This window comes from Mycetomoellerius zeteki, unplaced genomic scaffold (genome assembly GCF_001594055.1).
Source record: "Mycetomoellerius zeteki isolate Tzet28-1 unplaced genomic scaffold, Tzet1.0 scaffold95, whole genome shotgun sequence".
In the NCBI taxonomy this organism is placed as follows: domain Eukaryota; kingdom Metazoa; phylum Arthropoda; class Insecta; order Hymenoptera; family Formicidae; genus Mycetomoellerius; species Mycetomoellerius zeteki.
In genome coordinates this window covers 661,716-685,027 of record NW_017257990.1, presented here as the reverse complement: position 1 = coordinate 685,027, position 23,312 = coordinate 661,716, and the positions used below count along the sequence as shown (strand labels likewise).

General features: G+C 33.1%; 1 protein-coding gene across 1 annotated transcript; it reads left to right on the top strand.

Moving 5' to 3' along the window:
• The first annotated feature begins 155 nt into the window (after positions 1-155).
• On the top strand, positions 156-23,049 carry hyd (E3 ubiquitin-protein ligase hyd). The gene is made up of 37 exons (XM_018460585.1): positions 156-350; positions 963-1,163; positions 1,655-1,976; positions 2,065-2,273; positions 3,782-3,948; positions 4,030-4,229; positions 4,313-4,581; positions 4,696-4,850; positions 4,953-5,222; positions 5,324-5,437; positions 6,044-6,225; positions 6,305-6,422; positions 6,548-6,702; positions 6,775-7,060; positions 7,173-7,307; positions 8,476-8,640; positions 8,927-9,059; positions 9,181-9,403; positions 9,489-9,727; positions 9,822-9,946; positions 10,585-10,820; positions 10,917-11,083; positions 11,434-11,768; positions 11,854-12,262; positions 13,061-13,409; positions 13,485-13,827; positions 15,739-15,971; positions 16,209-16,724; positions 16,840-17,022; positions 17,121-17,489; positions 17,608-17,793; positions 17,871-17,993; positions 18,070-18,270; positions 19,013-19,368; positions 19,466-19,672; positions 22,039-22,417; positions 22,527-23,049. The coding sequence occupies exons 1-37, from the start codon at positions 289-291 to the stop codon at positions 22,737-22,739; spliced, it is 8,535 nt and encodes a 2,844-aa protein (XP_018316087.1). The 5' UTR covers positions 156-288; the 3' UTR covers positions 22,740-23,049.
• The last annotated feature ends 263 nt before the right edge of the window (positions 23,050-23,312 follow it).

Below are 23,312 nucleotides of genomic sequence, written 5' to 3'. Positions count from 1 at the left end.
TTCATTGGCTCCGCCATATTTTGTCAAAACCAATAGGATGGATGACAACATTGGCCAGACTCTTAGTATAGGGTCTCTAGTGAAATCGGCCCTGGACCAAAAAAAGGAAGGAGAAGATATGTAAGCGATGCGTTTATGAACGTAGAGAACACCACGCCATGTTTGCCTGAGGTATGTAACTGGATGTTTCATTAAAAACATGGCTGAATTATTGTTTCGTCGTTCAGTAAAATTTTGTGTACAGTAAAAGAACGATCTGACGTCGAACACATGTGAGTTGAAGTCATTATGACTTCGATTCATCTTGTCGTGCATCCTTTGCCAGGAACCGATGACCAACTCAATGATAGGTGAGAAATTTCATCCGTTATCGGTTTTCTCATTACTGCATTCTAATTTGTATATCATATCCGAGGAAAAATACTATTTTTTTCTTATTTTAAAGTGATCCATTACTGTTGCAACATGTTACATGAATCTTATACGTATGCGATTATTCCCATTTCTCTTCTTATTCCGCATATATCAGCGTAACGAATGTACGTTTCCATTGACATTATCCTCGCCATATTTTAATGGCAGTCTATAAAAACGTGATGTCTAGTAATTGATTCTGTTTTTATATGTACGCTTCAAGTCTTGTAATTACGGAAAATACGAGATATTTGTCAAAAGATACAATCCTGAATCTCTAATTTGTGTACAGTCATATATACCTATATATGAATGAATAAATTATGCATTGTTGAAACTTGCTATATCAAACTTGTAATATATTTAAGTATGTTACCACTATAATGAAAAAGTTATCTTGTGTGTGCAATAACAATGGAAAAAAACATTTTTATTTTATATTCTTTAATTTCAAAAAGATAATTGTTTACTTTATCTAATCTATATGTTTAATCTATTTTATGCATCTATACAGTAATATTGTATTTTATGCTTTTATATTTTTATAGATTGAGGGAAATAGCAGATAAAATAAATAGATATGGATTTGTAACACCATCAGCTTTTAATTCTTTAAAAGCATCAATAAAGCGTATTGTAGTTGGACCAACCCATATTGCTTTTCTCACGGATGACAATAGAATAGCTAGAGTTGCATTTACAGTGCTACCAGATAGATTGGATTTGAGTAAAAATGAACCTAATAGAAAGTAAGTGAAAATGGAACAAATGTATACATGATTCTACACGGTCAGTAATACTAATCATTAATTCATCGATTGATCAATTGCATTGTGCACAAATATAATTTTGTTCAAAAATTTGCATTTATACATAATGTGATTAATCAATTGATGAATTAAAATAACTTGCCCATACTGACAGTATGCATCAATATTTTTAATATTTCTATAACTTTTTATATGATCAGTATTATTAACAATATATTTTACTTTAGTTTTACATACATTATCTTTTGCACCGTGACATTGTGATATGGCTCTTAATAAAGCGATACTGATGTTCGAGAATCAAAATCCAGATCATCGTCAATATTCTACGTCAATCCATCAATATTAACCATACACGATTAATAATATTGTTAGTATTTGTTAATACTGACAGTATTATTGACCATGTTAGGGTCACCTTATGAGAGGGCAGTTTATATGATAATCAGAAAATGTCTGTTTTATTATAGTACAAGTAAAAATCATATTGGAAACTCTAATTCTGCACCAAATGGAAATGGAAATAGCAGTAGTGGTAATAGAACAGGGATGTCACGTTCACGTGCACGGATCATGCGTAACAGTTCCGCGATACGTGGAGGTAACAGCAGTGGAGGAAGCGGAAGTGGAGGTCGTATAGGACCACCTGGAGTTATTATGGGTGGAGGAAGTGGTAGCAATTCTCGTCCTATCGCCTCTGTACCAGCACCATTTGTACCAGAAGATCTAATATCTCAGGCACAAGTTGTATTGCAAGGAAAAAGTCGCAATCTTATTATCAGAGAATTACAGGTTTAATATCAATGTTGTAAATAAAAAGAATTAAAATAATCAACAAAGAAATACATAATTTAATAAAATAATTCTATTAATGTTGCAGCGTACAAATCTAGATGTAAATTTAGCAGTAAACAATCTTTTGTCACGAGAAGACGAGGAGGGTGATGATGCAGAGGATGCAGCGGATAGTTATGTTCCAGAAGATCTTATCTCTTTATTAGATGGTGGCTTTAGTAATGAGCACTCAGTTATAATTGATGCTGATTCTATGTTTTCTGAAGATGTATTTGGATACACTGGAATAAGGCAGTAATTAATTTTTTATATATATTACAGTCAAAGTGTTAACTCAATAAAGGTATACATTTACTGTAGTCTGCTGTAGTCAGTGTATACATTTACTAAAGTTAACACTTTGTGATACATGTATACATCATGTCATAATTATACACAAAGAGAAAGAGAGACAGATAGACAAACAGATATATTTCAAAAAGATGGTTTAAAACTTTGCAGGCTTGTAATGCTTGCTAAGTTGTATAAAAGATAATTAATGTTGATTTACAAATCAAACAATTTCTTCAATAAATATTTTTTATTTTAGTATATGTATTTATTCGTATATATATATATCACATATGATGTGAAAATGAATAATGACAATATTAGTTTATTCTAATATTGTAACATCTCAATAAGAAAATATTAATTATTTGATTCATGAAGCTGAACAAACGTAGAATAATCGAGAATATTAGTTCTCTAGATTTTTTTATAAAGATATTTTAAAAGTTTATCCAGCTTCGATAAATCATTTAGTAAATTTATAAACGAAATTAGAGAGTCTATCAAGTAGTTTAAAATAATTAAAAATGTTTGAAATACCAAATCTGGTGATGTAAAGATGTCAAATATATTGAAATGATATGGGTAAATAATCTATCAAAATTATCAAAATAGAAAATTGTTTACTCTCAAAAAATTGATCTGTTTAAGTAAATTTATTGAGTGACTTAAAAGTCTGCAGTTTTAAAAAATGTATATATGCTACTCTTCATATAAAATATGTAATAAGTATTGATTGATTGCATATGAAACCGTTGACAATAAATGGCGTTAAGTACACTATTTCTTTGAATTGAAAGCTGGCAATACACATGATGACAGGTCTATAGAATCCCGCCAAAACGCCATAGATGATGTTAACGCGTCGCACAAAGACATTTGTGCGACGCGTTAACATCATCTATTTTGATTGTGCTTACAATGGCAAGTTTTGTTCCAAATAAATAAATCACATTTGTCGGAAGTTATGCTCCATTATTTCCTGGCAAAGAAATCGCCCGCGGAAACGCATTGTTTGCTAGAGGAAGTGTATGCCGAATGCTCCATCGAGTACAACGTGCAAAGAGTGGTTTCACTGCTTCCAAAGTGATGATTTCTCTATGGATAATAAGGACCGCGGGAAACCACCCGAAAAATTTGAGGACACGGAATTGAACGCATTATTAGACGAAGGCCGGTATTCATAGTCAGTTCTTATTTCAAGACTGTCTTAAATAATATCTTAAGATGGTAATGCGGCCCTCTGATTGATTCATGATACCTCAAGACTGAACTTGAAACAATCTTGAATATAAGATCTGACTATGAATACTGGCCGAAGACTCGAGTCAAATTCTGGTGGAGTTGACCGAAGTCTTAAATGTGGACAAATCACCATTTTCTTTCGCTCAAAAATGGGCGATTTCATATGCAACCACTTAATGTATGTGTGCGTGTGTGTGTATATTTTTAAGAAAATATTTTATTTTTAGTCGCGGAAGTTCTTCACGTCGCTTAGGTAACGACAGAGAAAACGAGCGTTCATCTCATGAAAGAGATCGAGATCGTGATAGTTTTAGCAGATGGCGAGATCGTCAATATTATGGACCGCGACGTTGGCTGGAAACTGCTTTTAAAGATTCATGGGAAAAAGATTCAGGTATTTTATAAAAAAAATTAAATTACATTTTATTGAATAGAAGATTGCAGCTTTCAATCTTTTTCCATTTTAATATTCCAGATAACAAAAAAAAGGAATTAGCTTCGCAGAGTCCACTATGGATAGCCGAAGAATTAGAATGGTGGCACGATCGAAGTTGCGATCCAGTACCCCGCTTTGTACAAATCGCATCGCTTTACAGTGAACTAATTGCAATTTCCGTATCAGGACAGTTATACCAATGGAAATGGACAGAATCGGAACCATATAAAAATACAGAAGTACTTACGCAAATGTAGCATTGTAATTATATACATATTATATATATTTTTGTGATACGCTTCATTTTTCCAAATTTTTATAGAATCCAAATGTACATCATCCAAAAACCATTCCTTTGGCATTGATAACAGAAAAGATAATTAATATATCTGCTACCGCAATTCGATGTTCTGTTAGCACAGAAAGTGGAAAGGTAGCGACTTGGCTCGATGAACTTTTAGGACATGTTGCTTCCCGCCTTGAACATCCAGCGCAAGCTTTTACTGAATTTACATTGGACAGAATTGTATCACTTCATACTTGTGCTTTATACACTGTTGCAAGACTCGAAAGTGGAACGTTATATTGGTGGTATGATCTGTGTTTTAATTTAATTTATATATAATATATTTAATTTATATAGGTGTTAATTTATATATATGTAAAACATGTACATTAAGATTTTTCAATATCTATATCTTTCAGGGGTGTTTTACCGTTTGCACAACGTAAGAAATTATGGGAAAAATATAAAGCTAAATCACGCAAGCATAGACCATCTACGGTATTATCAAGTGATATCAGTTATGGAACGCACGTATGCATGAAAAATAGTCCGGTTTATCAACCGGGAGCTATTGGTAAGACATTGGGATCTTGTATATCTTATAAGCTGATTTAAACATATATAAAACAATCTGAAACAATTGCTCAACTTTGAATGTATATAATTTATTTTTAAGGATTCACGATAGCTAATGGTGTACCAAAAGTGGGACAATTGCTATCAGCAGCATGGAATGTGGATGCTACTTGTAGATTCAAAATATTGCCTGCTGGTACACACGTGTCTAACGCAAACGCTGATAAACGTGAGTCTAACGGAAATGGAAGCACAGGAGTTGTAAACAAACCAAATCACAAAGAAACGGCTGATAGGCTTGATATGCCTCCTCCGCCATCTCCAGCTTCAAGTACTTGTAGTGATACCGGCAGCATTACGACAAGTCATAGTAAGATACATTGGTTATTTAAATAGAAGAAAAAGTTGCATCATTAAAGTATTTAGCTTAGTGTGTTTAGCAATAAAAATCTTTACAAAATGTAATTTTAGAACGGCAAAAACGTATGGCACCTCGAAGTGAAGGAGAACCCGATAGAAAGGACGAAGAGGATTGGCAATTAAAAGATGTTGTTTTTGTTGAAGATGTCAAAACTGTACCTATTGGTACGATCTCATTTATTTATACTTAATAACAAAATATGTTAGAATGAGCTGAGGAGAATACGAATATACAGGGTGTCCTATTTTAAATAATGCATTAAGATTTCTCGAAAACTATGGCAGATACGGAACAATGTTTTTCCTAGAAACAATTTTTACATAAAAATGAAAATAAGAGGTACCTCCATTGACTTTGATCTTGACAAATGTTATTCAGGACATGATCCTGAATAACATTCAAGAGGTTTTAGCCGTCGATCGGACACCTTGCGTAATGCTAATGCCGGAGGTAGCGTAACTTTCAAGCCTTATAACTCGAAAAGTACTTAATGAAAAATAACTATTACTATAGTGAAAAGCTCTTGATTAGCTATTAAATTTGGGCATCAAAAATATTGGTGTTTTATTAAAAAAAAAAATCGACGTGACCTTAACGACGCCACCTAAGGTCAAATCAACGGTATCTTCTTATATCCCCCTCCGAACCATACAATTTTTGTTTGAAACATTTTTCCGTATTTATCATAGTTTTCGAGAAATCTTAATGCATTATTTAAAATGGGACACTATATTATATAAGATAAAAATTTTATTGTCTCTTATTAACAGGGAAAGTTATAAAAGTTGATGGTTGCTACGTCGCGGTCAAATTCTTCTCAAAGGATTCAAAAGAGAAGGAAAAGGAAATTAAAGAGAAGGATGTTAGTACTTCAGATTTTAAAGATCTTACAACAGAAGAACCAATGAAATTATTGGCGGATTGTAGACTTTTACGTAAAGATGAACTTCAGGTAATGATTATTGCATATTTATTACATGTAATATATCACTAAATATATTTGAAGTACAATATAATTTACATATTTATAGGTAATTAAATCATCATTGAATCCACGAGCTCCGGACTGTTTTCAAAGAACGCCTAGAAGGGTCAATATAGTGGAGGGTTCAAACGATAGCTTATTAACTATATCTACAGATGGACAAGGTATTTTCTTTTGAAGAATATGATAGTCTTTACATTTCAATATAAATTGTTATTTAAGATAAAAGTAAATTATTAATTAATGAAAAGTATGTATCATTATTGATCAATAAAATATTTATTTACAGGTGTTCATGCTATATTGAAAAGTGGAAGTAAATTAAGTTATGTCGTATATAATCTAAGTACAGGAAGATATGTTCAAGATTGTTATATTCCATCAGATATTTCATCATTTTTAGGGTTGCAACCTCAAAATATCAATCTTACAAGCGCAGGAGAGGTATGTATTAATCACATTTACAAATAAAATATATGTAAGTTTTTGAAGACGATGTTTTTTTTGTATTTTTAGAATATTGAATGTTCTATGATTTTACGAGATGGTAATAATACCATTTATCCAATCGCGAAAGATTGCGCTGACGCTATACGCGATCCAAATTGGTTGGATCTAACTCCCGTAAATTGTATTGGTGCAGCAACTATTCCCATTCCCAGTTGTTCTAATTCGACCAATTTAAAAAATCAGGTTGCAGTTATCGCATTAGCATTCGACAATCTTTTGCTCATGCCGCGTATATTGCGATGTGATTATGAGAGTGTAAAGCAAGTATTTTGTAATTTGGAACAAGATCTAAGTAAGTGTAATAAACATATAAGTGTAACTTTATTTTTTCTACACATTGTGTACAGGAAATTTCACAAAAATACATATGCATACGTGATGCATTATGTTTTTCTATTTTGCAGAGAACAACTTGACACATTCAAGCGCAAATTTACAAATTCAAATGATATTGAAGGAACGCTGCGATGGGAATCGAAATATACTTCACGCTTGTGTCAACATGTGCTCACCAACTTCTAATAAAGAAACTGAACAAGGTAATGTATTCAGTACAGTATTCATTATGATTTTTATTATGTGAGTAAAGAAAAATTTTAAAAATTGTAATATTTTGTTTTAATGTACGAGAGTAGTTCAAATATGAACGAAACTTTTTTTTGTGTAAATACAATCAGTATTGGTAGACGTTTTATATCGAATGATGTATTCACATTGAAATGGGAGCACAGATTTCTATATTACACTAGACTAACTCGTTTCTTTTAAGCTCTAGAAACAATGTTAAGCAACAGCGACAATAACACTGATAGGAATAGTATAGAATAATAAGCGATATATAATTGTCGCCTCCCGTTTCACAATGTTCAGTCTGCTCTATTTGCTCACGAGAGGCGATCCCGTAGCACACCCTTTATATCCATTTATTACTTACACAATTTGATTGGTTGTTTCCAATATGCTATTGCCATTATGCTTAACGTTTCACCTTGTCTTATACCATAGTGTAATATACAGAGTAGGCCATTTCAATACACGCGAATATCTCAAAAAGGAGAAATTTTTTCAAAAAATGTTTCAGACAAAAGTTTTATGGTTTCAAGAGGGAAAGAAGACAGTGACCTTGTTTGACCTTGAGAAGATGTCCTTAAGGTTAGATCCATGTTAAATAAAATTTTTTAAATGGAACCCTCCATTTTTTATTGCGTATTCTTGTAGCTTGTTTCAAGAGCTTTCCAAAACGCTATAATAAAGTATTTTTTCGTTAAATACATTTCGAGTTATGAGGTTCGAAAGTTACAGTACTGCCGGCATTTGCATTATCCAAGATGTCTAACCGACCTCTTGAAATAAGCTACAAGAATACGCAATAAAAAATGGAGGGTTCCGTTTAAAAAATTTTATTTAACATGGACCTTAAGGACATCTTCTCAAGGTCAAACAAGATCACTTTCCCCCTTGAAATCATAAAACTTTTGTCTGAAACATTTTTTGAAAAAAATTCTCCTTTTCGAGATATTCGCGTGTATTGATTAAAATGGCCTACCTTGTATAGAAGTCTGTGAGACATCTCTATCTGTCACTTGATGTAAGTATGTAACATTGATTTATACTTACACGAAATACGTCTCATTTATATTTGAACCACTCTTGTATCATGTGCACTTGATTGATTTTTATATTTAGTTTGTTTTTTTTTTGTTACAGTTATTGAACGTGAGTTGGTATCAAATACAGTAGATGGAACTTCTGCACCTATCGAAGAGCCAATTCCAACATTAAGTTGGCCACCAGAAGCGTTTGATAATACATCAGGAGAAGAGGATAGTTTGTTAAGCATAGGTGCTGCTAGTATATCCATGATGAAGTCTGGTAAAGCAATACCTCTTTGTGTTGTCTATATATTTTAGAACGGAAATTTGATTTCAATCGACGTGTAGTTATATATTTGAGATTTTATTTAAAAAATATGTAAATGTATTATATATATTCTAACATCTAACTTTGACCGTTATAAGTGCTTCTCTTTTATTAATTATGATGTATTCATATAAGCCATCCTGTTTCTAATTTTTATTATAATTAAATTTGATTTTACTTTTATGTGTGCGCGTGTGTGCAATATAAATAATTGTTCTTTTTTTTATTATTATTTCAGGTGTTGGAGCTACATCTAATAATACGTACATTATAGATTCCGTTGAAAGACGACATAATGCACTGTATATATTAAAATACATGTGCGAAAATAATATTTTGATACCGCACTTAAGGGAATTATTAACGGCAAAGTATGATTAAAATTCGGATATAATTCTAAAAAGCAAGAACAAATATATTTATTGATATGTTAACCCCCTTTAATATTTTTTTTTATGTTAATCCTTGTATCTTTTTTTTACATGTAAAAAGGGATGGTCAAGGACAAACACCACTCATGCTCGCCGTATCAGTCCGTGCGTATCATGCAGCTCTTATTTTATTGGATACTATACAAAGAGTTGGCAAAGATGCTAAAGATACTTCAGTTATGATACTGCCAGCTGATGCCAGTCCAGATCTGTCTCCATTGTTTGTTACTTGTTGCAATGACACATGTAGTTTTACATGGACCGGAGCAGAGCATATTAATCAAGTATTAAATATATATATTTATATGTGTAAGAATGTAGATTTATATGCAGAAATCTTTTTATTGAATTAAATTTTTTTATTTTAAGGATATTTTCGAATGCAGAACATGTGGTTTAACGGGATCTTTGTGTTGCTGCACTGAATGCGCTCGTGTTTGTCATAGGGGTCATGATTGCAAGCTCAAAAGAACCTCACCTACAGCATATTGTGATTGTTGGGAAAAATGTAAATGTCGTGCTCTCATTGCTGGTCATCAAGGTGCGAGATATGACTTGCTGTGTCGTCTTGTAAATAGCACCGATCTCGCCACGAAAATTAATTCACGGTAAATTATACGAATTATGCATAAATATTCATAAGTATGTAAGAAGAAGATAAATTTTTGTTTCAATAACATTTATCTTATATGTCTTGTTCAGAGGTGAAAGTATCTTATTATTCCTGGTACAAACTGTTGGAAGGCAATTAGTCGAGCAACGTCAATTTAGATCAGCACCTAGACAACGATCGACTTCAGCTAATCGTAAAGCTCCTACTTCAGACGGTACGCACTCTATAGTCTTTATATTTTAATTATAAAAATCAAAACTTTACACAGAGAATTTTTATTTTGTCATATACCTTGTTTCAGTGTAAGTAATAAATTTTTTTTACCAGGGTTGGGAAATAACGCGTTATTTATAACTCATTACCATGACAATTATCTCTCTCAGTAACGACTTTACATTTTCTTATTTGCAATATTAATGGTAACGCAGTTAATTTTTTGGATAACGAATATAATTGTTACTTTTATTCTTATTTTTTCAATATATGTGTATGGAACGTGTGAGTTTTAAAAGAAGGAAGCGTTATGTTTGATCATATTGCGATTAATTACACCATTATAAATTTCATGCTGAACTGATCAATTAGCATTTAACGATCATCACTCTAAAAAAATAGGTTATCAAAATTTGGTGGAAAAGGGTAATGGAAATTATAACAACTCATTAGTAGTTTTTAAGTAACAGTAATAAGTTACTTTTTTTAATAGAAAGAAACTTGTAATGAAACTAATAATGGTAGGGGAGTTATTTTTATAAAGTAACTTTTCCAATCCTGCTTTTTACATTATTACGTTTGTATACTCATATAAATCGATATAATTATGAAATTGAAATTGCATAATTTTTGTTATAGGTTTAGGCGCAGACTCGGACATGCCAGATCATGATTTGGAACCTCCTCGATTTAGTCGAAAGGCACTCGAAAGATTGTTAAATGATTGGCCAGCTGTTCAATGTATGATTATGTCAGGCGTTTCTGAGAATGGTACCGATCAATTGTTTGGTGATCAAGGGCAGTTATGTCGGCAGAGTGGTACCGCGTTACTAGATAAATTTACGCATTCCTTACTTGTTAAATGTAGCGCCGAAGTAAGTGGAATATCTATAGGGGATGCAAGTGATGCACATACACAATTTTCTCTTTATGTAGATTATACACTAACAAATTTTATGCAATATTTATAGATGCTTGATACATTACTTACCACTTTGATCAGAGAATTACAAGATGAGACTGTGCCTGGACGGCAAGAGGAAGCGAATAATGTAGCACGTCGATTCGTAAGATCCGTCGCGCGCATATTTGTCATTTTTACTATAGAAATGGCACCAAACACGACAAAAAGACGAAGGTAAAAGAAATTGCACGTATTTATGTATTTAGCTATATACGGGGTGCTTCATTATCTCATTATATTTTGGGGTTAACGCTTTCATAATTTCGGTTGATTGTATATTATTTCTTAATGAAAAGATTGAAAATCCGAAAAAATTTTTCCTTGATAATTAACAAGGATGGTATTGTGTAATAAAACCCACATGATTAACATTGTTCTTTAAATAATATATCCGTGAGTTAATTGGATGAATCATAATAATATTTTTATTAAGTATGTGTGTGCGTGCGTGCGTGCGTGCGTGCGTGCGTGCGTGCGTGCGTGCGTGTGTGCGTGAAAGATTTTTATTTTTGTTGCATTTCTAGCACAAGTCAGGCCTCGCAACCTTTAATGAAGTGTCGGAAGGTTTTCCAAGCGCTAATCAAATTAGCTGTAGAAGAATTATGCGAGACAGCAGATTCATTGATAGCACCAGTCAGATTGGGCGTAGCACGTCCAACCGCACCCTTTACGTTAACGAGTTCTGCCATCGAAGTGATTAATGGATCAGAGGAACTATTTTCTATAGAGCCACTGATACCTCACAGTGGCGTCAGTTCACAGACGTTGGATGCAGCGCTACAAACGCAACAAGGAAACAATAATATTACTATATCAAGAGGAGATGTTTCTGCTGTAGATGAAGCAGAAGGTGGAGAAGGTATGAGGAAGGGGTTTTTCTAATTTGTACACGCGCGCGCAACAATATGTGTTTTTGACCGCATAAAATACATTTGCTTACATAGAAGTCCCTATGGATATGGATGGTGATATGAGCGAACATGAGGAATCTGGGGTTTCTGGAACTGCTACCAATCAGCCACTCGGTGAGGTTGATTCAAATGCCGGTGGTGTTGGTGAGGAACAAGCGGGAGATGGCGAATCAGACACAGAATTGGATCTCTTAGCCGAAGCGGAAACTGAATCAGATTCGGATGATAATCATAGTAATCAAGATGCAGCGTCGGCGCAACGTAGTGTGCAAACGGGCGCGACTGCGGGATCCGATGGTGGAATGGGATCGATATTACTGTTTCCTGAGGACGAGTCAGGAGAATCGAGCCAACAAGAGGACGATGAGAGCGAAGCGGGGGAAACGGACGAGCAAGACAACGAGGAATTTCAAATCGGTGATGAACAATTAGAGCGCAGGAGGTAAACCATTCTCAATCTTTTTCTCAATTGTGGCATTATTTCAGTTCTATTTATATTTTTCTTTTCCCCATTGTATTACTGATGTAAATGAAAACAACTGATAAAGTATCGAATAAGAAAATATTCGCTCTTTATTTCTTAGATGTGGGACTTTATTGGAAAAAAGTTTTTTTTATTGGAAAAATCTTAAAAATCTGGAATTTTCAGAGAATTTCTTTTTTATCTTTTGAAAATCAGGAATTTCCATAGAATTTATTGGTAGTCAGGATAATGTTTTTTAAATTTTGTTTTTCAATTCTGTCTTTTCAAAGAAATTGTATTTTTGATAATTTCTTTTGATAATGCAAAATTTCAATAATTGGTCAACAATATATCAAAAAGTATATCATACACATCCGCGTACATTCACATATACTCTCGTGTGACTTATGAGTTTCTATTTTAAAAAATTAGGATGACAGAAGAAGACAACAGACTAACAATAGGAAGACTAACAGTAGAAGAGTATAGTACTCGTTACAATACTTGTAATCAGTTTTCGTTATATTATCCTAAGTTTCTCTCTCTCTCTCTCTCTCACACACGCGCGCACGCGCACACACTCACACACATATACACGCATACGCACACACACGGCTTTAATTATAAAGAAAAAGGATATAGTTTTTGAAATCCCTATCTTTTACTTAATTATGTATAGTACAGACTATATTGTTTGTGTTGCCCTAATTTATTTCAAAATTGCATTAAAATATGTCTATAAAATATTCGGAGACTAACATCGCTTCTTTGTTTCAGTGGAACCTCCGGTCATTTGCATCGTAACAATCTCGCGCCCGTGTATATGCAGTGGGCAATACGTAATCGCGAATCGAATACGCGTACAGCGGGATTGCGAGTGACAGGCGGAAGCAATCTGGTATTTATTGATCCCGCATCTTTGAGACGCACCACTGCCACGTCGGCTGTCGCGACCGCGCAGGAACCCATAACCATGGGGACCACCGCCAGTTGCCTGGCACGAGCCTTCGGAATTGTCATTCGACAGATCGCCGATCTATTGGTCATGATGCAAGATTATAAGAATTTAGCACCTGCCTTACCACGTTTGATGGAAATTACTTTTCAGGACGCTTTAAATTTGCAGGTATGCAAATGCCCATTGTCTTAATTTTTTGTTTTGAACTATTGTCTTCACAAGATGAATTGTGTTCTGTCGCAGTCGTATTTAGAAGCGCATTTAAAGCCTACGTGGGATTGGTTGCTTACGGTGATGGACGCTACGGAAGCGCAACTAAGATTCGGAGTATCTCTGACGCGTAGCGCAGACCCGACTCACCCAGAACATCCTCTCAATAACACTCCATCTTTGTCAGGCGGTAATTTTAGTGGTCTATTAAACACTGCCGCTCTTTCGCTGACTCTGCAAGGAAATACAAGTCGAAATCCTCGCGGTGGTATTGCTACGACGAGTTCAAATATCTCTGCTCCTCAAGCTTCAACACGACTCACCGTTGGTTTTGCAGGCGTTGGCGAGCCTCCAAGGAGCAATAGAGAACGCGAAGGTTTATATTCAAGTTTATTATACTTTAAAAAACCTTATTTTTATCTTTTTATCGAATATCACGATGCTTTTAACGTATTCTAAAATATGTAACTCTACTGTTGGTAGAACAAGAGATTTATACATAGTTAAATTGAAGATGAAAATTGCAAATTTATTTCAGGAACAGGAACACGATTCTTCGTTTAGATATTAGTTATTACTATGTTTGAGATGTAGAAAAAATTAATTTATAATACACGAAATTTACTAAAAGTGTGGAAATTTCCTGTGTCTAAAGACAGGCTCGAAAATTTCAAATTTTACCATGATTCAGTTGTTCGAAGAAACAGTTTATTTTCTGAAATATGTTGAGAAGAGCTATGAGGCAAACTCGCGGCCCTTCTTAACATATTATATCATTTAATTTTCTATTAGTTAGACCATATTATATCAATTAAGTTTATTTTCTCTAATTTTTTTCAAGATATGTTGTACTACAGATTTAGTCTAAAACGAGCTCAAATATCTCTACTCTTTAACTTAAAATAGATTATTAGAAAAATGTTATTTACAAAACAATAACAATATAAGTAACGTCAATTTTTATGCGAAAATTAGAATTTTATGTTTTTTTGTTATTATTTTGTAAATTATTTTGTAATTACCCTTTTTTTATTAGTCTATTTTAGATTTAATGTGTAGAGTAATGTCTTGACGAGAACTAGACCAAAAAATAGCAGATTGCCTGAAAAATCATGAAATCGTGGCAAAACGCACTTGAAATTTTCGGGTCTGTTTTTAATGACACCCATTTGTAGAAAACTTCTATATTTTTAACTTCTATATTTTTATTAATGTTCTACATCTCAAATATAGTACTAACTCACTTTAAATAGAGAAATACATCTATTTATTTTTTTCCCTAAAATAAAAATCCTGAAATTTTACTTTTGTAATACTTACTTAAACTTTACTTTTGTAAATACTTTTGCCGAATGTATTAAAATTCAATTTTGAATCCAAGGAATTGCAAGGCACATTTAATGATATACATTCCATGACATTCTGTCGGATAATATTGTAAACATTATCATTGACATAAATATTAAAAGCAACGTGTAGGTAACATCATGCCAATGACAATATTACTTATAAATTTATATTTTCGATTCATGTCATCAATATACGAATGCCCGAGAAATTTTTGTTGATACGGTCTATACATCGCCACATTATGTTAAGTGCTGGTCCATACTAGACTTTAAACAAATAAACAGTACTAACATTAATATCAAGAAAGTAGAAGAGCATATAAGAATCAAATTTAAACAATAGATATATATAATATAATCGTTTAAAATCCGTGCTTTCCTAATAAATTGCTATGAATTAAAAATTTTAATTTAGTAAGATTACATTGCATAACATGTTTCGGCATCATGATTGGCCCATCTTCAGATGTTCTAAAATCACAGTGAAAAAACGAAGAAACACAGTAAAGGTCAGATGAATTTTAACTAGTCAATAATAAAATCCGTATCATATGTGAGTCAGATGTAGCATTATGAATGGCAAGTGAAAACAAAATGCTCGCAAGCGGTTGGACAACCGGTTGTTAGAGAATTCCCACGGTGATCTATTAAGATACAATATTTTTAAAAAAGACCAAAATTTGACTCTTATATTCCCTTCTATTTTCTTGATATTATTATTAGTTTATAAGAATCCTTTAATTTAAATTTATTTTTCAATACTAAGACTTTAAACAAATAAAAACTTCATTAATTATTCGGCATCATCATATTCAGAGACTCAAGAACTATAAGATTACATATATAGTTTACGTTTTAAGGCGAATTGGTCTATTTTACATTGTTTTTTAGTCCTACTAAAGAACTATAAAAAAGAATGTCGTAATCTGTGTTTTCAGGTGGCGATGCGCACTCGGCAAGACGTGAATTCTTATCGTATTGTCTGTCTTTAATGCGTGCCCACAATAGCGAGCATAGAGATAGCTTACCAGTGTTGGATGTTTCTGCTTTAAGACATGTCGCTTACGTGTTCGATGCACTCGTGTATTACATGCGTTCTCTTTCAGAACCACTCGCTTCCAGAAGCGAGACTCAAAAGGAATCGTCCAGTTATTCCAGTTGGAACGACCAGGTTTGTGGAATCAATTTCGAATATGTGCTTTACTTTTTTGTAAACACAATATTTAAGTAGAAATTGAAATCAATATATATAAATATTTGATGTGAATTTCTATCTTGATGCTGTAAACATGATTTTTTTTTATAATGCGACGATTTTTTTATAATTCAATGATTAGCACAAAGTTATTTTTCAAGTACTGAAAATAATTAAAATTGTACTCAATGTAATTCCATGGAATTTTATTAGGATGAGAACGACAATGATGAAGGTGAGGAATATAACTCGCCAGCACCAACTGCCATGGAAACTGATTCTGTAGATTATCCAGATTTGCTTCAAGTACCTATATGTGGGTCTGGAAATCACAGCAATTCGACCCCTAAAGGGAGAAAACATCCATTCCTGCAGAGATCAGATTCTACCTTATGCCTTGGTTGCCCGCCTCTAGATCCGTTTGATACCGTAATGAGTGAAGCGTTGCCGTTAGCTGATCAGCCACATTTATTGCAACCACACTCGAGACGTGAAGATCTATTTGGCATTCCGAGACAACCAACTTGTTCTAATGTAGGTGGATCTAGTCAGAATCCCTTGGAAGGTTTGCCAACGAGATTAGGTCTCTCTGCGCGTGGTATGGATAATCAAAATAGCACAGCAACTCCAACGTTCAGTCAAGTTGTGCAAGGACCTAATTCTAACATAGACTCGAGAAGAAATTCTATTTCTGTGGGAGACCTAAATTCGAGTTCCATTAAATATGCGGTAATACATTTTTTAATAATAATATTAAAGCATTCTCACATGAGCTGCTGCAATTTTTCACTAGCAATATGTTAAGAAATTGCATGAATTATTAATTCGTGTTTCACACACACAGGAGAAATTAAAATTATCTACTCATACTAACGAAGGACACTCGTCTCTCGTAACGGAACAAATCATTGATAGAGCACCAATTATAGTATCGACAAATAATCAAGGTGATACAGCAACAAGCACCAAAGGCAAAGATATATGCAAAAATAATAGAAGCGTTATAGTTAGAGCTGGAACGATGTCGGTAAGCGTCACGATACTATATTATACTATGTATGTTGGGTAAATGATCAATATGTATCAATATTTAATATTTATCGTTCCACAATTTATTCTCTGAAGGAATCAAACACGAATAAAGTTGGGGCGCCAGAGATATTAGTTGTTCCAACCGTCGAAAGCCAAAATGTATCCGAGGAAGTTGATCCAGCTGCCACGAGTCACGAGATATCTGCTCATGAAACTGTTGAAACGAGTCCAGTAGAATCCGCCAGAACGGTATCATCGATCGGAACGAATATTTCTCATAATATTTTGCTAGGACGATGGCGATTATCGTTAGACTTGTTTGGACGAGTTTTTATGGAAGACGTAGGTTTAGAAGCTGGATCCGTGGTGTCTGAATTAGGAGGATTTCCCGTGAAGGAGGCTAAATTTCGCAGAGATATGGAAAAACTTAGAAATTCACAACAAAAAGATATTACTATAAAGGTAGTGTATAAGAATAAAAAAGTAACACACAACTTATCTAAAGAACAATATTGTAAATGTTCGTTATTATATAAGCTTCAAGTACAAAAAATGACTGAATTACGCAATTGACCAACAGGTGGAAAGAGATAGAACACAGTTGCTGGTACAAACGATGAAAGAATTAAATGCGCAGTATAATATATATAATAGAAGAGCTTCGAATACTCCACCTCTGGTAGTAAGTCGAGTCAAAGTCTTTTTCAAGGATGAACCTGGCGAAGGAGCCGGCGTTACCCGAAGCTTTTACACCGCGATCGCCGAAGTTCGTAATAAGCCAAAATATAGAATTAATCAGGTCGGTTTGATTGTGAAAATGATTATATTTATATTTATTTTCAGGCATTGCTCGCAAATGAAAAACTCCCGAATCTCGAAGCGGCACAAATAGAATCGAAATATACGCAATACAATGTTATGCAGAAGCTAAAAAGCAGAGATCGTGACCGTGATCTTAGACGACAGGTATGTTACATCGAGTCGTTACGAGATTAGTCACTGATTGATTCGTCACATGGATATTGTTTTATTTTGGTTTCAGTGCTCTTCCGGAAAATGTCGCGAGACGCGTCGCGCTTTATCTTTCGACGCCCGTTCCTTCCATCCTTCGAACACAATCGAGGGAAATAATAGTTCGACACCTGGTAGCTCGTCTAGCACTCATCCTTTGCCGATAAACCATCCTAATAACGATCACTTAACTACGAATCAGCAACAACTTGGCGAGAGATTGTATCCTAAGGTTCCATATGACACATTTATTAAATTTACATTTATTTTCAGGGTTGCCACAAGTCAGGGAAATCAGGGAAGTCATGGAAAAGTCAGGGAATTTGAAAATGGTCAGGGAAGTCATGGAAAAGTCAGGTATTTAGTAAAATTTTCTGGAAAAATAAAATGGCTGTAAAGAAGTTTAAAATATGCGGTTTGCGCTTAATAATGCGTGGTGGGGGGAAGAATAGCCTTTATAATAGCAGATTGAGATTTTAATAAACAGGATTTAGTTTTGATAAAAAAGAAACTGTATTCACATTGATTTATATCAATTATATCCTTATATTCTCTCTTTCTCTTGCTGCTGTTTATTGATAATAAACAGCAGCAAAGAGAAAGAGAGGAAGAGGAAAAGAATCATGTTCATACATAAAAGGAAAAGACAAAAAGTACTACTAATTTAACAATTAAATGCAGTGTCAGCAACATTAATAGTAATTTACAGTTATATTAAATTGCTCTACCAGCAAAATATTTAACGATTTTTAAATCAGGATGAAAATACAAAAAAAATTTCAAAATATGTATTATTGAAAGTCAGGGAAAATCAGAAAATTTTGTCTGGAAATCAGAGAAATGTCAGGGAATTTTGAAACGAAAAATTTGTGGCAACCCTGGTTTTGTGAAGAGTAAAATGCAAATTCATTTATTGCGACATTGTTTCTTTCATATTATATATATATATATATTTTACTGTTTGCTTACTGTAGGTGCACGCTTTACGACCAGCGTTGGCTGAAAAAATAACTGGCATGTTGCTGGAACTGTCATCATCCCAGTTACTGCTGTTGTTGGCTTCGGAAGAGGCTCTCCGACAGAAAGTGGAAGAAGCATTTGACTTAATTCACAGTCATACTCAAGATTTGACCAGCGAAATGCTGGATCTCGATGTATTCAGCTTAACCGAACGATGTGCGGCAAGTAAGAAGAAAATGGAAAATAGTATTCTGGACGACACAGAGGACAATGCTCCCCTCTTTTATTCCCCTGGTAAACGTGGCTTTTATACGCCGAGGCAAGGCAGAGGTAGCTATGAACGGATGAATGCGTTCAGAAACGTGGGCAGGTGGGTTTAAAATGTCCTAGTGATGACGTATTTCTTCTATGTAATACATGTATATTTATTAGTAAAAATCAAACTGAAAATCTTATATTTTTCTCAGACTTATAGGACTGTGCCTCTTGCAAAACGAGCTTTGTCCATTGTTTTTGAATCGCCATGTAATCAAATATATCCTAGGAAGGCCTATACGTTTCCATGATCTTGCATTTTTCGATTCTGTTATTTACGAAAGCTTGCGACAATTGGTTATTGATGCTGAAACGAAGGACAGTAACAGCTTGTTTTCCGCATTGGATCTTACATTCAGGTATAACTTTTCACTTGCTTCATATTTGTTGTCTCTTTTTAAATATTTTTCATAAGATATTCACGTACACAATACATGTACATAAATAAGTGTATATCTATTATATATATGTGTGCGTGCGTGCGTACGTGCGTTGTATATATAAATCGTGAGAATAAGAACAAACTTGTCTTATTAAAAGTTTCACGACATTACGAAGTTGATGAATTTGAAAGCAAGTCCTATTTTTTTTAAACAAAGTTAAATGAATTTTCTTACCGATTTTTTTCGTTATTCAATATGTAAAAGTGTTAAAGCAAAATTGTACAAAAAAAAAAAAAATTTATGAAATATTACAAGCACAGTTAAATAAAACAATTAAAAATAAAAGAAGAGCTATATAAGCCAATGCTAATTGTTAACTGCTGAAGTTTAATAATTCTTTTGGAACATATATAAAAACGAAACAAACGTTTCAACCTCTCACTAGCTCATTTTAAATGTTGAAAAATAAATAATGATCAGATTCGTAATGTAATAATTAAATTATTCAATCATCACGTACACTGTACACTGTATACTCAAAACAGATTTAACATAAATTTCGGGTCAAGAATATAAAATTATTAACAAAACGTATACAGACATATTCTGATTAACAGCAATTCTTTCTTCAGATTAAACCAATACAGTTCTATAAAATTCTCAGTCATTGGATAATGTAGTTGTCCTCAATAATGTTTTTTTGAAAATAAGCAGATGGCCAATTGCAACTACATCACTGAAAGTCTTGATAACTATTATATCTACTTCCTCAAACATATTCCATTCTTAAACGATACCAAGTTGCAATTAGTTAACAGAATCAAATAATTCATAATTTTGTACAAATTAGTGATACGATTAAAACTTTACATATGTAAAAGATAACGTTAACTCTCGAACGTCCAAACACAAATAACCTATTTTTCAACATTGAAAATGACTTATTATTAGTGATAGATTGAAACGTTTATTTCGTTTTTGTATATATTCCAAAGAATTATTAACCTTCAGCAGTTAATAACTAGCGTCGATTCGTATAAATCTTCTTTTATTTTTAAAAAAATTATAAGATTTTATATATATTTTAATTTGAAACATATTTCGAAATATGAAATATGAAATATCTCGTCAAATATTTATTTCTTAGTGAATTTACTTTAAGGGAGGAAGATTTATGCGGTCGAATTAGAGAAAAAAATTGAAAATTTATTGTACGAAAAAGAATATATATATATAAATGGACAATTCTCTGCATTTAGATGTTATTTACTACTATATTTGACATGCAGAAAATTAATTTATAATACAAAATTTATTAAAAAGGAATTTTTGGCATTGAAGACAGGCTCGAAAATTTTCAATGCTTTGCGTTTTGCCACAATTTTATGACTTCTAAGAAAGCAATCTATTATTTTCCGATCTTGAAGCTTTTCTCAGCATACTTTCTGCTTTACAGATTAAACATAAAATAAGTCATAAAAATTTATTATAAAATGGTAACATAAATAACGCTAAAATTAGATTTGTGGTAATAATTTTTTTTAATGCTCTACTTTAGATTTAATTTGTAGAACAAAGTATTCGGAGGAAAACTCAGAAAATAGCAGATTGCTTCCTTAGAAGTTACGGAATCGTGGTACAATACGAGATACTCAAAATTTTTAAATATATCTTTAAAAAATTACATTTTTAATAAATTTTATATATTACAAATTAATTTTTTATATTTCAAATATAGTAGTAAGATAACATCTAAATGGAAAAAAACTGCGTCCATATATTCTTTTTCCTGAAGTAAAATCACAAATTTCGCCTTTCAATTTGACTATAAATATCTCACCTAAATATTTTATACAAAAAATGATGAAAACAAAATCGATTGTAATGTAAAGAAAAATAATTCTAATTGTTTTAAAAGTCTGTAGCTGCCCATTATACGAGTTGTATGTCACATGCTTATACAATTACAAATTTTCTTAAATATAGGAAATACAAGAATAATAATAATAATTCTTGTATTTCTTATTTTTATAACTTTAATATTTTTATATATAAAAAATGATTGAGGCGAAAATGAAAATTGAATGTTACAGAAAATTACGGTTCAATTTAAAAAAAACATCTCCAAAGATATTACATAATAAAAAAACCGCATACTGTCTCTAAAATAAATGTTATATACTTATATGTATATTATATTTATTTTGTACTACCATAAACTGTAATATATAAAATATTTTCTTTCAAAATGCTTCATTTTTAATATATTTGAGGATTTTGATATTTTCTCCAAATTCTATATATACAACAATTTAAATATCTAACATTATTCTGCATTTCAGTATCGATTTATGTCCCGAGGAAGGAGGTGGCTCAATCGAACTTGTGCATAACGGTCGCGACATGGAAGTGACTGCAAGCAACGTATATGATTACGTACGGAAATATGCAGAAGTTCGTATGATCAAAGTGCAAGAAAAAGCTTTACATTCTATGCGTGAGGGAGTTTTCGATGTCCTTCCCGAAGGGGCGCTCGATGGTTTAACGTCAGAAGACTTGAGACTCCTTCTAAACGGAGTTGGCGACATCAATGTATCGGTCTTAATATCGTATACATCATTTAACGATGAGTCCGGCGAATCGACGGAGAGATTAGTTAAATTTAAACGCTGGTTATGGTCCATCGTTGAAAAGATGTCGCATGTAGAAAGGCAAGATTTGGTAAGAATTATGGCAAACTTCCTTACTCTTAACTGAGAATTATGTGAACTTTTTGTGAGCTGGCAATTTTATCGAATTAACACTTATGAGATATATACCTCTGTCGCAGGTATATTTCTGGACTGGTTCTCCAGCGCTACCAGCAAGCGAAGACGGTTTCCAACCGATGCCGACCGTGACAATTCGGCCGGCGGATGACGCGCATCTACCAACCGCAAACACATGTATCTCTCGATTATACGTTCCACTGTACAGTTCCCGTCATGTCTTGCGACATAAGCTACTTCTCGCTATTAAATCAAAGAACTTCGGATTTGTATAAACTTAATTCTGTGATTGTGCTTGTATGTGTACAAGCTTGAGTCGCATTATTGATAATACGAAACCCGAAGTTGTACGCGTTGTTATTTTTTTCTCTCCTCTAGAAACCATTTTTAACATTTATAAATTTATAAGGTGTAATTACGGATTTTTTGTTCCTGAAAAAAATTTTTCTTCGTAAAGTTTTACATCGTATAAAGTGTCATCATACTTACCCTCCTTCCATTTCGTCCTCGCCTCATTCTCACACATCCACTCATTCTCTCACTCATTCGCTCACTCAGTAAACAAATAAAATTTTTAGAAACATAGTGTGAAATTTACTTGCCTATTTTAAATTTCAATTTACACGATCTTTTTTTATTTTACATATTCTGTTCGAATTGATTTGATGACAGTTTGAGCTTGATATTTCATGTGTTGTACGACAAGGCTTTTCAAGCCTGTTGATTGATTGTAGGACAGAGGATACGGTCGACGTGACTGCAAATGCTTTAGTTTTTTGATTAGTCAATTTGTAAAATTCTTCTGATTGGCCCATTAAACGCTTCAAAGTATTTGTAGCGAGACTGCG